Here is a 14,985-nt window from a genome sequence, read left to right on the forward strand (position 1 = left end):
AGTTGGCATGTCAGCTCCGTGAGTCTTCCTGTGCCGCGTAATGTTGTGTTGTGTCCTGGACGTTGTGATATGATGGTGGAGGTGTCATACAACAGAACAGTGTGGATTCTGGTGGTTTGCCCTGAAGGGTGTTGCTGTTTTCAGTTTAGCAGGCAGTCAATTTGGTCAGACTCAAGCTGCAAGCTGTCACTCCTGCAGCAGCTCAGAGCTCAGTTCTTGCTTGGAAGTTGCTTTGTTTCTCCAGCACGTATGCGGAAACTTGAACTGAGTTTAAATGCAGAATTTGGGATTTTTCTTCTTTGACTTTCCTGTTTCTGGATTCATCCTCAGTTTCTGGCAGCCTGCATCTTCCTGCCAGAAGGATGGTTGGCTTCCCATTAGAGTGTTGGCTGCTCGCCCCTGACCCCTGACCCCTGGCCTGCTGCCACCACCCTGGGCTATGGCTGCCATCCTGAGGGCAAACCAGAGAGAAAAAGTTGTGGGGGAAGGGAGGGACTAACTTCGTGCTGTTCTCTGTTCCAAGTTTCAAACTCCACCAAAATTTGCCTGCCTTGTTTCAGTCAGCTGAGCCCTCAGGAAGCTGTTTTTTTGTATTTTGTTCAGCGTACAGCTGTCGTTTGCAGGAGGGTTGATTGGTTAGGCACGACCTAGACACGGAACTCAGACAGCCTGTGTTTGACTTCCAGTTTTGCCCTTTCTTTCCTCTTCTCTTCCTTCTTTCTTCCTTTCTTTCATCTCTCTCTCTTCTTTCTTTCCTTCCTTCCTTCCTTCCTTCCTTCCTTCCTTCCTTCCTTCCTTCCTTCCTTCTTTTTTTGAGACAGAGTCTTGCTGTGTTGCACAAGCTGGAGTATAGTGGCGTGATCACAGCTTGCTGCAGCCACCACCTCCTGGGCTCAAGCAATCCTCCCATCTCAACCTCCCAAGTAGCTGCAACAACAGGCACGTGCCACCATAACCAGCTAATGTTTTTTTAAAAAATTGTAGAGATGGGGTCTGTCTGTGTTACCCAGGTGGGGTTGAACTTCTGGGCTCAGGCCATCCACACACCTTGACCTCCCAAAGTTCAAGGATTACAGGCATGAGCCACTGCGCCTGGCTTTTTTTTTTTTTTTTTTTTTTCTTTGAAGACAGGGTCTTGCTTTGTTGCCCTGGCTGAATTGCAGTGATACAATCACGGCTCACTGTAGCCGTGACCTCCTGGGCTCAAGCAGTCTTCCCACCTCAGCCTCGTGAGTAGCAGAGACCACAGGTGTGCACCACAACACCTAGCTAATTTTTAAAATGTCTTGTAAAGACAGAGTCTGTGTTACCCAGGCTGGTCTTGAACTCCTGGTTTCAAGCAGTCTTCCTGCCTCAGCCCCCCAAAGTGCTGGAATTACAGGTGTGCCGTTTCTGATTAGCTTTGTGCTTGTACAAGTTATTCCACTGTTTTGTGTCATAGTTTCCTTATATGTCAAGTGGTGGGATACTGAATTTAATTAATTTAATTTAATTAATTTATTCTTTGAAACAGGGTCTCACTTTGTCACCCAGGCTGGAGTGCAGTGGCGTGATCTTGGCTCACTGCAGCCTTGACCTCCTGGGTTCAAGTGATCCTCCTGCCTCAGCTTTCCAAGTAACCAGGACTGCAGGTGTATGCCACCACACCTGGCTAATTTTTGTGTTTTTAGTAGAGATGGAGTTTTTCCATGTTGCCCAGGCTGGTCTTAAACCCCTGAGCTCAAGCAATCCACCTGCCTCAGCCTCCCAAAGTGCTGGGATTACAGGTGTGAGCCACCACACCCAGCCTTTCAATTTTGTATTAAGCTGAAATACAAAGAAGTCAAGTGGATTCCACTGTGCTGTACTACCTGGCAGTGCCATTGTGATTCTTAATTCTCTGTATGTTTTCTTTTTCTTCTGTCTCTCTTTCTCTATCCCCATCCCTGTCCTTCTTTAGAGGCTTGGAATCTTTATTCTTTTTTGTGTGTGATGGAATCTTGCTCTGTCACCCAGGCTGGAGTGCAGTGGCATAATCTTAGCTCACTGCAACCTCAGATGCCTGCCACCATGCCCAGCTAATTTTCGTATTTTTAGTAGAGACGGGGTTTTGCCATATTGACCAGGCTGGTCTCAAACTCCTGACCTCAAGTGATCTGCCCTCTCACCCTCCCAAAGTACTGGGATTACAGACATGAGCCACCTCGGCTGGCCTGGAATCTTTATTCTTGTTTGGAAACTTGATGATGAATCTTGACGTGGATTATTTTTTATTCATTGTGCTGGTACTCGATTTGGAAGTGCATATACTTTAGTACCAAGAATCTTTATTATAGTATTTCTTTGATAATTTCTTCTCTTGTGTTTTCTGTTTGTTCTTTTTTTTTTTTCCTTTGAGACGGAGTCTTGCTGTTGTCACCCGGGCTGGAGTGCAATGGCGTGATCTCGGCTCACTGCAACCTCTGCCTCCTGGGTTCCAGCAATTCTCCTGCCTCAGCCTCCTGAATAGCTGGGATTACAGAAGCCCACCACCACGCCCAGCTAATTTTTGTATTTTTAGTACAGACAGGGTTTTACCATGTTGGCCAGGCCAGTCTCGAACTCCTGACCTCAAGTGATCCACCTGCCTCGGCCTCCCAAAGTGCTGAGATTACAGGCGTGAGTCACCACGCCAGGCCTTTTTTTTTTTTTTTTTTTTTTTTTTTGAGACAGGGTCTCATGTGTCTCCCAGGTTGGAATGCAGTGACGCGATCATGGCTCAGTGCTGCCTCGACTTTCCAGGCTCAAGTGATCATCCTCAGCCTCCTCAGTAGCTGTGACTACAGGCATCTACCACCAGCTAAGTTTTAAAATTTCTGTAGAGACAAAACCTCACCACGTTGCCCAGGTTGGTCTCAAACTCATGGGCTGAAGTAATCCTCCTGCTGTAGCTTCCCCAAGTGCTGGGATTACAGGTGTGAGCCACCGTGCCCAGCCTCTTATATATTTATTTATTTATTTACTTATTTATTGAGACGGTGCCTTGCTCTGTTACCCAGGCTGGAGTGCAGTGGTGCACTCCGGCTCACTGCAACCTCTTTCTCCCAGGTTCAAGCGATTTTTCTGCCTTAGCCACCCAAGTAACTGGGATTGTAGGTGTGTGTCACCACACCCAGCTAATTTTTTTGTATTTTTAGTAGAGACAGGGTTTCACCATGTTGATCAGGTTAGTCTCAAACTCCTGACCTCAAATGATCCTCCTGCCTTGGTCTTCCAAAGTGCTGGGATTACAGGCATGAGCCACTGTACCTGGCCAGCCTCTTTTTTAAAATATGACATCCCATTAGTACATTTGATTGTCTGACTTTTAAAAATACTTTGAGGCTGGGTGCGGTGACTCAGGCCTGTAATCACAACACTTAGGGGGGCCGAGGCAGGCGGATCACATGGTCAGGAGTTCGAGGCCAGCATGACCAACATAGTGAAACCCAGCCTCTACAAAATGTACAAAAAATTAGCCGGGCATGGTGACGGGTGCCTGTAATCCCAGCTACTCGCGAGGCTGAGGCAGGACAATTGCTTGAACCCAGGAGGCAGAGGTTGCAGTGAGCCAAGATCGCACCATTGCACTCCAGCCCAGGTGACAGTGTGAGACTCCATCTCAAAATCAATCAATAAATAAAAAAGAATAAAAATACTTCCGGGTGCAGTAGCTCACACCTGTAATCCCAGCACTTTGGGAGGCCAAGGCAGGCAGAATACGAGGCCAGGAGTTCGAGACCAGCCTGACCAACATGGTGAAACCCTGTCTCTGCTAAAAATACAGAAATTAGCCAGGCGTGGTGGTGTGCACCTGTAATCCCAGCTACTCAGGAGGCTGAGGCAGGAGAATCACTTGAACCCAGGAGGCGGAGGTTGCAGTGAGCCAAGATTGTGCCACTGCACTCCAGCCTCAGCAACAGAGCGAGACTCTGTCTCAAAAATAAAAAAATAAAAATAAAAATACTTCATTGCATGGTTTCCAAATCTTAATCCTCCTTCTTACACTTTAAGAGATTCTCTTAGTATTTATCGTCTAATCCTCTTGTTTTTATTTTTGTAATCCTATTTTTAGTTTTCCTCCCTGACTACTTTTACTTCCTAACTACTTTTTTATATACTCTCTTGTTTTCTGGGGATATTTTGTCCTCTCAGTAGTCTTACTTCATATAATATTTTATCTAAAGATACAACTTTAAAAAGTTTTCTTTTGCTCCGTGCCTTATATCCTCTAGTTTATTTTTGTTTGTTTTGGTCTCCTTCTCTTTCATAGTAGAGACTGCAGTCAAATGTCTGGTACTCTATAGCTGTCTGTTCATTTTTAAGGGTCCAGCACTGAAAAGCCGCTGGAAAGCTCTGCGAGGGTGGGCAGGATCAAGCCATTCATTGGGGAATTCTCAAAGCAGTATCTGTAGGGTTTTTCCCTTGGGCTTATCAGTTCCCTTGGAGAGGAATCTTCTAAATCCTGCTTGGAGTATGAAACTGGCAGCCTTGTGTGAAATACACAAGGGAATGGGGCTGGGGTTATTGTGTTCAGATTGCTGATTCTCACGTAATCCTGTTGGGTGCAGTGTTCCCTCCTCCTCTTAGCTTGTTGGATATTCTGGAACTCAGATCCTTTTGATTAAACCTCTGAAACTTCCCATCTTCTGCTGGATTTGAGTAGGGGACTTAAAGGTCTGATTCTTAGATAAGTTTGCAACCAACAAACCTAGTTCAAACGCATTCCACTTTGTGGAGATTCCCTGTATCTCTAATCCTGGAGCCTTTTATTGGAGCACATCACCTTGCTTTTTGTTGCCCCTCTCCCATCCCTACTATTTGGGTAGGGAAGGTTTCTCTATTCTACTAAGTCAGTTATTTCTTGTCCTTGTGTTAGTCCATTTTGTGCCACTATAAAGGAATACCCGAGGCTGGGTAACTTAGGAAGAAAAGAGGTTTATTTGGCTCATGGTTCTGCAGGCTGTTAAGAAGCCATTGCCACCTGACCTAATTATAATTTTTTAAAATAACGTTTATTTTTGAAGAGTATAAAGGTTCATTATAAAAACTTTTTGAACAAAGAGAAAAACAAAAAGGAAAAATATTACCAGTAGACCTGTACTCAAAGATCACCAGAGGCCAAGTGCGGTGGCCCATGCCTGTCATTCCAGCACTTTGGGATGCTGAGGTGGGAGGATTCCTCGAGGCCAGAAATTTAAGACCAGCCTGGGTAACATGGCAAAGCCCCAACTCTACAAAAAATACAAAAAATTGGCCGGGTATGGTGGGGCGTGCCCATAGTCCCAGCTACTCAGGAGGCTGAGGTGGGAGGATTGCCTGAGTCCACGAGGTTGAGGCTACAGTGAGCCATGATATGCAGTCAACCTAGGTAACACAGTTAAGACCCTGTTGCAAAAATAAAAGGTCACTAGAATCAACAATCACTTTTCAATTTTGTTTCAACTTGATGGTTATCACTATATGTATATGTGTGTGTGTGTGTGTGTATATATATATATGATTTTATAACTTTTTCCCAAAGAGTAATAATTTGAATTATTATGTTTCTTACACAAGTAGGCTGTTTCTAAGTGTCTGGGTTTTTAACATTTTACAGTTTTTATTGTACTTATTTTTTTAGAGACCTAGTCTCGCTCTTTCACCCAGGCTGGAGCACAATGGCGTGATCATAGCTCACTGGAGCCTTGAACTCCTGACCTCAAGTGATCTTCTTGCCTTAGTCTCCTGAGCAGCTAGGATTACACACGGGCACCACCAGGCCTAGCTTCTTTTTTTTTTTTTTTTTTTTGAAAAGACATTTCCAAAAGTTAATTAGTTGGCATCTTTTCATTCATAGTTGTGATGGCTCACACCTTAATCTGAGTGAACTTTTTCTCTGCCACCTAGGATGGTCCTGGACTTGTGTACGTCCACTCAGTGGCCACTCAATCTGCTTTTCTCAATCTCTTCTTAGGTGTCAGAACTGGGAAGGTGGCATTGGCGGGGTACCAGGGATGGAAGCCCACGGTGGCTATACCTTCTGTGGCTTGGCCGCGCTGGTAATCCTCAAGAGGGAACGTTCCTTGAACTTGAAGAGCTTATTAGTAAGTATCTTTTGAACCAGCCTCCTCTCAGACCCCAGGTCATGGTGAGGTGATTGTACTCAGACATGCAGGCTTCGGGAGAGTTTGGCTATGGGAAGGGGTAACAGTCAGCTCTGTTCCAACACAGAGGAAGGAGTGAGCAGCTGCTCTGTCTTGGCTCCCCCTTCTGCCTTTCTGTCTTCCTGCTTAGAGCTTTTCACATAGTGTGTAGACTACATAGACTGTGTCCCGCAGACATCTGGTGTGAGCAGAGTACCTTCCTTATACTTCAGTTATGTAGAATTAGAGGTTATCGTGTGTTATAGAAAGAACCTCCTAAGAGGAAAAGTTACAAGAAGAGTTTTGCAGCATTTTGAAACCAAACTTTTATTACCTGCTGCACTGTGTAAACATTTAGTACCTACATTTAAATGAGTTGTTTAGGCAGAGCTGGCTAATTGCATTGAGAAGGCAGCCCAACATTTATGTCTGGACCCCAAGCTCCTGGCCAGTATTCAGAAGAAACTCAGAAAGCAGTCAGCTTCAGGGAGTCACTAGATTGTAGTTAAATGATCAGTGGGTGCACAAACACACACACCTCCACGGCCACCAAGGAGAAGGCATTCCCCGTCATGTCATTTGAGGAGCATGTGCCCCCTGACCATGACCTCAAAGCAAACCAGCTGCAACTGACATGCACCTCCTCTGCCTGAGTTCAGATGCCAGCCTTCCGTTGTACGGCCCATCGTGAGCTTCCTGGAGAGTTTCTGTCGTACCCTGTAGAGATGTAACCAGCAGCATCTTGCCTCCACCTTCAGAAAGCCTCCCCCGGCATAGTCTTTTTAAAGATTCCTGAAGGCTTGAAGGCTCATGCCGAAACAGCCAACTTTGTGTGCTGAACTTGAGTTTCTCAGATGTTTTAAAATCTGAGCACCAATAAGGGATGAAACAACAAAGTCCCATCTCCCAGGCAGAAATAAGGAATGTGATCAGGGAGTGCCTCAGTTATAATGGCAGCGTTCCAGATTTGAACCCTGTCCCTACTACATTTGAGACATGGGTCCTTGGGCAAATTGTCTAATCTCTTCTAGCTTGATATTTTTTCTTTTATAAGGTAGGGATAACTATCCTTATTTTTTTAAGGTTAAAGGAGAGAACATTTATAAATGGCCTGGCACATAGTAGGTACTTAATAAATGTTAGTGTCCCTCTAACACAGAGTAATAATCTTTTTGGCACAAGGGACCAGTTTTGTGGGAGATAATTTTTCCATGGACGTGGGGTGGGGGGTGGGGCGGGGGTAATGGTTTCAGGATGATTCAAGTACATTACATTTATTGTGTACTTTATTTCTATTATTATTACATTGTAATATATAATGAAATAATTATACAACTCACAATAATGTAGAATCAGTGGGAGCCCTGAGCTTGTTTTCCTTCAACTAGACAGTCCCATTTGGGGGTGATGGGAGACAGTGACAGATCATTAGGCATTAGACTCTCATATAGAGCGTGCAGTCTAGAAGCCTGGCACGCACAGTTCACAGTAGGGTTTGTGCTTCTATGAGAATCTAATGCTGCTGCTGATCTGTCAGGAAGTGGAGCTCAGGCAGTAATGTGAGCAGTGAGGAGCAGCTGTAAATACAGATGAAGCTTTCGCTGGCTCACCCACCACTCATGTCCTGCTGTGCAGCCTGGCGTGGCCCGGGGGTTAGGGACCCATGCTCTAACCCAAACTACTCCCTTCCATTTGCTTTGGGAGAAGTAGGACACATATCTGAAGTATGAATTCCTGTAGCCCAAGGAAACAGAACAAATCCATGGGCTTAGGCACTGGAAAAAATAAATTAGTCTGCTTAAAAACACTTAAGCCCTACGGTAAGTAGAAATGAGGAACGGACTCCCACTGCAGCACCTGCCTTCTCTCTGCCTGAGTAATGCTTAGCCCACTTCCATTACATGCTGGAAGCCCTGGTTCATTTAAGACCAGCCTGAACCTGCAGTGCAGTGTTTTCTGTCTCTTTTAAGAATTTGTGACTGTGACTCTCTATGGGCAGGTGTTGCCTTGAAAAGGGATATAATCTAAACTACAGCTTTTAGGGGAGGGCTGGCCCCCACTTCCATCAAGGGTCCCAGTGGCTTCTTTCAGGAACTTGACCTAGTAAGGCTCTAGAAACGGGAAGTACCCTCCCCTGTACCCTTTCAGTTGAGTGAGGCAGCTCTGTGAGTCTGTGGCTGGAATGGCCTAGGTGGTCTAGGGAGGGAAATGGAAATGTCATATCTGCTCAGCCAGTTGGTTCTGCTCATTTCAAGGGACCAAACCCATGACTATCTTGATCTTTGTAGTAGAGTGTGTTTAGAAAACTTGTAGATAAGCAAGGAATGGTGGTATCGTGTGTGACCACTGAGCGACATCAAGACCTATTTTACAGCTTCAAAGTAAAAGATTTTCTTATATCAGCCAGAGGCTGGGCAGAATTGTCATTTGGTAATTAGAATGAATGGCTTCTGCTTTCAGGCCTGCTAGTGACTTGCTAAGAGACCTTGGGTAAATTTCCCCAGGTGCCAAGTAAAAGTCAGGAGCAGTTTGAGATCATCTGATGAAATATAGTACCAAATTCCATTTATCTGCTTTTCATAAACTCCCCTGAGCAGGGAAGTAATGAGAAATGAGCTACTGTTAGTCTTGCCTTCAATTTCCAACTTAAGCCATGTTTATTAAGAGACTTTGAAGGTCTCCTTACAAACCAGCTTGGCCTCTTTATCCTCTCAGCACTGGCCCTGCTTTGGAACCCAGGAAAAGGTAGTTGTCTGCTAGGCATTGAGCAGAGATCAGTGCTGGATGCCTCCACAGCGTTGGCTTAAATGCTTCACTGTGTGTCTGTGGCAGTGTGGTGAGGGAAGAAAGAAAACCAGAGCACCAAAACTGGAGTGCCGAGAAGCCACAAGATGGGAAACCCTCCATCCCACAGATTGACTCCTGGAGATCGTGTCGGGCTGGATTTTGTCTCTCTTAGCCTACAACTGCCTTTCCCATCTGTGTCTCCTCAGCAATGGGTGACAAGCCGGCAGATGCGATTTGAAGGAGGATTTCAGGGCCGCTGCAACAAGCTGGTGGATGGCTGCTACTCCTTCTGGCAGGCAGGGCTCCTGCCCCTGCTCCACCGTGCACTGCACGCCCAAGGTGAGCCTGGGGAGCTGTTTGCTGAGGCTGGATGATTTCCCTCCACTACTCACAAAGTCTGGAAGCCCAGTGTGCTTTTTTAGAGGGGTTGAAATGAGCTCTGTCTGTCCTGGATTTTGAGTGCCCAGTGTGGAACCTCATGCCGTGGGGCATGCGAATGCAGAGTAAGATTTAGTTTCATTGGTTTAGTGTCATTCCTTGCTTCTTCAAATTGGCTGACAGAATGAGCTCCCTTGAAATTGCTACGGGGAGCGGGGAGGAAGTGGGTGCTGCTTCTGCATTATCTGGAAGGAGCAGCCCACTCCTGTCCTGGGCTCTGTGGTGGCTGCCACCTCCTCTGGGTGCAGGGCAGAGCTGAAAACCCAGTGTTGCAACAGTCACTGTTGCAACAGCAGCAGGAAAGGCAACTGCGTAAAGGGGTAGAGAACCAGAACCCATGGAGAAAAGACTCGCTGTGTCTGGCTGGCTGCGGAGTTGTCACCATGAGAAATGTTTTATTTTACATTCATTGAACAAGCCTAAATGGGAGTTTGTTCCACCTGCACCATTGGCGTAGAGAAATCCACATTCATTTCTGTGGGGTCTCAAATGGGAATGCAAACCCGAAGTAGCGAGCAAAAACTCTGGGAACCTTCTCTCTTTACCTCTTGAAACCTCAGTCTGCCTGCTAATTCCTGCACCATCTTTCTGGTGTACTTGATGTGGGAGCAGGTGTCTCTGAGTAAACCTGTGGGGAGAGGGGAAGTCATGGGGCCCTGCTGGCTGCTCATCTGTTTTTGGAGTGAGATCCCTGGGTCCAGAGAGAAGCTGTTCTTTGGACTTAGCTGGATAATGTAACTGCTCAAATGTGAAAGATGAGATTCCTTTCTGCCCCTCCCCACACTTTTTTCTCCTGTTTCGGAGGCCCGCCCCCACCCCACCCTTTTCCCCCCCCCGCCAAGACGGAGTCTTGCTCTGTCTCCCAGGCTGAAGTACGGTGGCACAATATTGGCTCACGGCAACCTCCACCTCCAAGGTTTAAGCAATTCTCCTGCCTCAGCCTCCTGAGTAGCTGGGACTGCAGGCATGCGCCACCACACCTGGCTAAGTTTTATATTTTTAGTAGAGACAGGGTTTCACCATGTTGGTCAGGCTGGTGTTGAACTCCTGACCTCAGGTGATCCACCCACTTCCACCTCCCAAAGTGCTGGGACTACAGACATGAACCACCACGTCCAGCCCTGAGCCTCATTATTTAGTTTCTTAATTTCCTTTGAGTTGTTGAGTTGTGACCATTTCTGACACTGAATTAAAGTAAGCAGAGCCTCTGTCCCATTTTCCCGGCCTGGGCCCACTGGGCTTTAGGTGTCAGTATTAAGGCATATAAGGCACTTACCCTTTGAACACGGCAAGTGCACTGTCAGCAAGTGCACTGACTCTGGAGCCTACACAGTGTCTGCCTTGACCACCAATAGGGAAGTCAGGAATTCCCCAAGTCAAACATTTTTTATTTTATTTTTATTTTTTTGAGATGGAGTTTCGCTCTTGTTGCCTAGGTGAACAAGGTGCAATGGCTCACTGCAACCTCCACCTCCTGGGTTCAAGCGATTCTCCTGCCTCAGCCTCCCAAATAGCTGGGATTACAGGCCTGCACCACCATGCCCAGCTAATTTTGTATGTTTAGTAGAGACGTGGTTTCTCCATGTTGGTTAGGCTGGTCTCAAACTCCTGACCTCAGGTGATCCACTCGCCTCGGCCTCCCAAAGTGCTGGGATTACGGGCGTGAGCCCCCGCACCCAACCTGACATTTCTAAGGCAGAAAAAAACTTGGGGTCGCCGGGCGCGGTGGCTCAAGCCTGTAATCCCAGCACTTTGGGAGGCCGAGACGGGCGGATCACGAGGTCAGGAGATCGAGAGACGATCCCAGCTAACACGGTGAAACCCCGTCTCTACTAAAAAATACAAAAAAAAATAGCCGGGCGAGGTGGCGGGCGCCTGTAGTCCCAGCTACTCGGGAGGCTGAGGCAGGAGAATGGCGTAAACCCGGGAGGCGGAGCTTGCAGTGAGCTGAGATCCGGCCACTGCACTCCAGCCTGGGTGACAGAGCAAGACTCCGTCTCAAAAAAAAAAAAAAAAAAAACTTGGGGTCATGGTGATCTCTTTATTTGGAACTGGTGAGGTCAAGCCCCTGGTAAAACTGTCAGTCTTTTACAAACCTGTCCCTGGCATTTGTAAGACGCAGTAATTCTGCAATCCCAGGGAAATCTGGAGCAAGCTATAACAGGAGCACCACCTGTCAAAGTCTTCCAGGGGGACTGCTGGTTAATTGTTTATTGTAGCACACGTTCTAGAGGGCTTGGTAGCATTCAAGGCTTTGTCAGTGGAAAAGGATGCCTATGAATCTTGGTGCTTCCAGCTTTTTTCATTGGCTGGGAGAAGGCCTGTGTTGTCTGAGGTTCTTCTCGGACACAGGGCATCTCTTGAACTTGGAACAAACAGGAGTCTGTAAAGAAGGGAAGTGTGTTGAGAGGAGGGCAAAATACTGACTTAGGGAATCAAAAGGGGCTGCAGTGTAGAAAGATAGTCACAATATATTGTGATCATATCAAAGCAATATGTGTGGAATCCCATTTTTGGTGAAGAGTTGACTCAAAAAAATTCATAGAAAGTATCTAGGATGTGAAATTACAGGTGATGTTTGTTTCCTCTGTTTGTATTTTCTAATCTTTCTATAGTTAATACGTATTTCTTGCATAAAGAAAGATAACAAAAGTTATTTTGCAAAAACAGGGAAATTCTACAAACAAAACAAGCAGCAAGGTGGGAAAAATATTTATGACAAGTGATGAATGGCTAATTTCTTTAATTTGAAAAAAAAAAAAAAAATCATACAAACCAGTAAGAAATGGATAGACAACCCAACTGAAAAACAGGCAAAGGATCTGAAGAGAGAGGTGCCAGAGAAAGCGCTGTCCTTCTTACTTTTTCTCCTACAGCTACTGCTACTACTGGTAGCGGAGTCTTCGCAAGTCCTCACTGTATGCCAGGGGCTGTACTGAGCATTTCACATATATTTTCTCATTTAATTTTCCAAACAACCCTATGAAATAGGTAGCATTATTCACAGATGAGGAAACAGAGTACAGTGAGGCTAAGTGACTGCTTTATAATACCTGATTGGCACTCACAAGGGTTAGTATGTGGTTGTGTGAATCCAGACTAGCTGGCATCTGAACCCTGCCCCTGCTCATAACCACAGTAGGTGGCCATTAATCCAACGAAAAGTTGTTTAGCTCACTTGTAGTTAAAGAAATGCTAATTAAAAGACTGGCACTCTTTGTTTTTATTATCGGATTGGCAGAGATTAAGAAACTTGATACCCTATGTTGGGGAGAGTGTGAGAAAACAGGTAATTTGATACTGTTAGTGGGGATGTAAATAGGTAAATCATTTTTTGGAGGGCAGTTTGGAGACATCCGTTTAAATTATAAGGGCACTTACCCTTTGAACACAGCAAGTGCACTGTCAGGAATTTACCTGCAGAGATATTAGCCAAGGATGTATATTGAAGTGGAGTTGTGATAGCAGCCTAAGTGCCCATCAAAAGGTTAAGGGTTACATAATAAAAATCTCTCCAAACAGTAGCTGCATCCCATGGGCTGATATAGAAAGCTCTCCAAGATACATCATCAAGTGTAAGGGGCAGGGCCTGGAGCAGTCCCTGGGCACACAGCCTGAGATGTACACAGCTTTTCCTGGAACCCCCACCAAACCCCTTTAACAATGGGTACCTTTGGGAGAAGAGAAGGAGGCAGAAGACAGAAGGAGGGAGACTTTTTAGATTTTTTTTTTTTTTTTTTTTTGAGACAGAGTCTGACTCTGTTGGTGAGGCTGGAGTGCCATGGTGTGATCTCGGCTCACTGCAACCTCTGCCTCCTGGGTTCAATCGATTTTTGTACCTCAGCCTCCTGAGTAGCTGGGATTACAGGTGTGTGCCACCACACCTAGCTAATGTTTTCTATTTTTAGTAGAGGCAGGGTATGACTCTGTTGGCCTGGCTGGTCTCAAACTCCTGGCCTCAAGTGATCCACCTTCCTCGGCCACACAAAGTGCTGAGATTACAGGAATGAGCCACCATACCCGGCCAACTTTTTAGATTTTATATTATACTGCGCCCTTTTATATTTTAAGTATAATATAAATAGATTTATATTATACTTCTATATTATACTGTGCCCTTTAAAAAAAAAAAAAAGATGTGCATTACTAATTTTATTTTGGTAAATGTACAAATACATTTTTTAAAAGGCATTGATCATATTGCTAACTAAAAAGCAAAAAGAATGCTCTAGTGCAGCACATGGGTCTAGGCCATGCCCTAACCCAGCAAGTGACCATCAGTGGCTCCATGCCAATGACTACCTTCTATGTGTAAATGACGGTATTTGAGTAGAAGAAGGAATTATTATTAATAGCTTAAAACGCTGGGCACGGTGGTTCATGACTATAATCCCAGCACTTTGGGAGGCCAAGGCAGGCGGACCTCTTGAGCTCAGGAGTTCAAGACCAGCCTGGGCAATATAGTGAGAGCTTGTCTCTACAAAAAATTAAAAACAGTTAACCAGACATAGTGGCATGTGCCTGTAGTCCTAGCTACTCAGGAGGCTGAGGTAGAAGGATCACTTGAGTCTAGGAGGCAGAGGTTGCAGGCAGAGAGTGCCACTGCAACTCCAGCCTGGGCGACACAGCAAGACTTGGGTCTCAAAAAGCAAAAGAAACCTGTAATCGCAGCATTTTGGGAGGCCGAGGCGGGTGGATCATGAGGTCAGGAGTTCAAGACCAGCCTGGCCAACATGATGAAACCCTGCCTCTACTAAAGATACAAAAAATTAGCCAGGTCTGGTGGCACGCACCTGTAATCCCAGTTCCTCAGGAGACTGAGGCCAGAGAATCACTTTTAACCCCAGAGGCGGAGGTTGCAGTAAGCCGAGATCATGCCATTGCACTCCAGCCTGGGTGACAGGGCGGGACTCCATCTCAAAAAAAAAAAAAAAGAAAAGAAAAAAAAGGCTTAAGAAATCTCAAGTGCTGACTAAATCAGTGAGTTATTTGGTTTTTTGTTTTGTGGAACAGTAAGAAAGCAGCAGGCCTGTGAGTTTCTGTCTGGCTTGGTAGTTACTGGCTTCTTGTATGTTATTTGGGACATACCCTGGAATTTTCTTGCCCACCTGTGAAATTGAGCTACAGATGGCTGCACCTGTCAGTTATGGTGAGGAAAGACTTTTTATTTTTTTGGATGAAAAGAACCTTTGAAATGCAAAATGAGATGAGAATGGGGACCTATAATTTCAGGAAGAGGGAGAAAGGATTTAAAAGGCCGATTCCAGTGTGCAGTTATCACCCTATAATCATATCTGCTTTCATCTTGTTGTGATTATGTGTGCTGGTGTCCAAATTCAGGATTTCTGGAAGCTCCTTGTAGAATTTTTGAACTTTGAGCTTCTAAGCTTCAATAATATAGGAAGTCACTGAAACAGTCTATAATTTTTTATATGATAAACATAGCGTTTTCTTTTCAGATTCTAATTTTAGCCACAGGTTATCATTTGTCTTATAAAAATAGTCTTTTATTTGTTATAGGATATGAAATATATGTACATTTTGTACAGATATGTAATGCAGTTTCCTAAAGTTTAATAAATATGCTTTTTCAAATAACAGCTTTGTTGAGATATAATTCCCATACCATACAACTTAC

At 45.3% G+C, this 14,985-nt stretch overlaps 2 protein-coding genes across 13 annotated transcripts in view; one reads left to right on the plus strand and one right to left on the minus strand.

The window, feature by feature from the left end:
- FNTB (farnesyltransferase, CAAX box, subunit beta) overlaps nt 1–14,985 on the plus strand; it is a 77,314-nt gene that overhangs the window by 49,183 nt on the left and 13,146 nt on the right. For all 12 annotated transcript variants that reach the window (XR_012415861.1, XR_012415862.1, XR_012415863.1 and 9 more), the window contains 2 exons: nt 5,954–6,083; nt 9,116–9,248. Coding sequence is in view for 6 of the 12 variants with exons in the window: in XM_005561502.4 (XP_005561559.1) it covers nt 5,954–6,083; nt 9,116–9,248 (263 nt within the window). In the remaining 6 variants the exon portion in view is untranslated. The remainder of the gene's footprint in view (nt 1–5,953; nt 6,084–9,115; nt 9,249–14,985) is intronic.
- MAX (MYC associated factor X) overlaps nt 11,378–14,985 on the minus strand; it is a 57,300-nt gene continuing 53,692 nt past the window's right edge. The window contains exon 4 of the mRNA XM_073997538.1: nt 11,378–11,730. Coding sequence (XP_073853639.1) covers nt 11,650–11,730 — 81 coding nt within the window. The 3' untranslated portion in view covers nt 11,378–11,649. The remainder of the gene's footprint in view (nt 11,731–14,985) is intronic.

Source organism: Macaca fascicularis, chromosome 7 (assembly GCF_037993035.2).
Source record: "Macaca fascicularis isolate 582-1 chromosome 7, T2T-MFA8v1.1".
Lineage (NCBI taxonomy): Eukaryota > Metazoa > Chordata > Mammalia > Primates > Cercopithecidae > Macaca > Macaca fascicularis.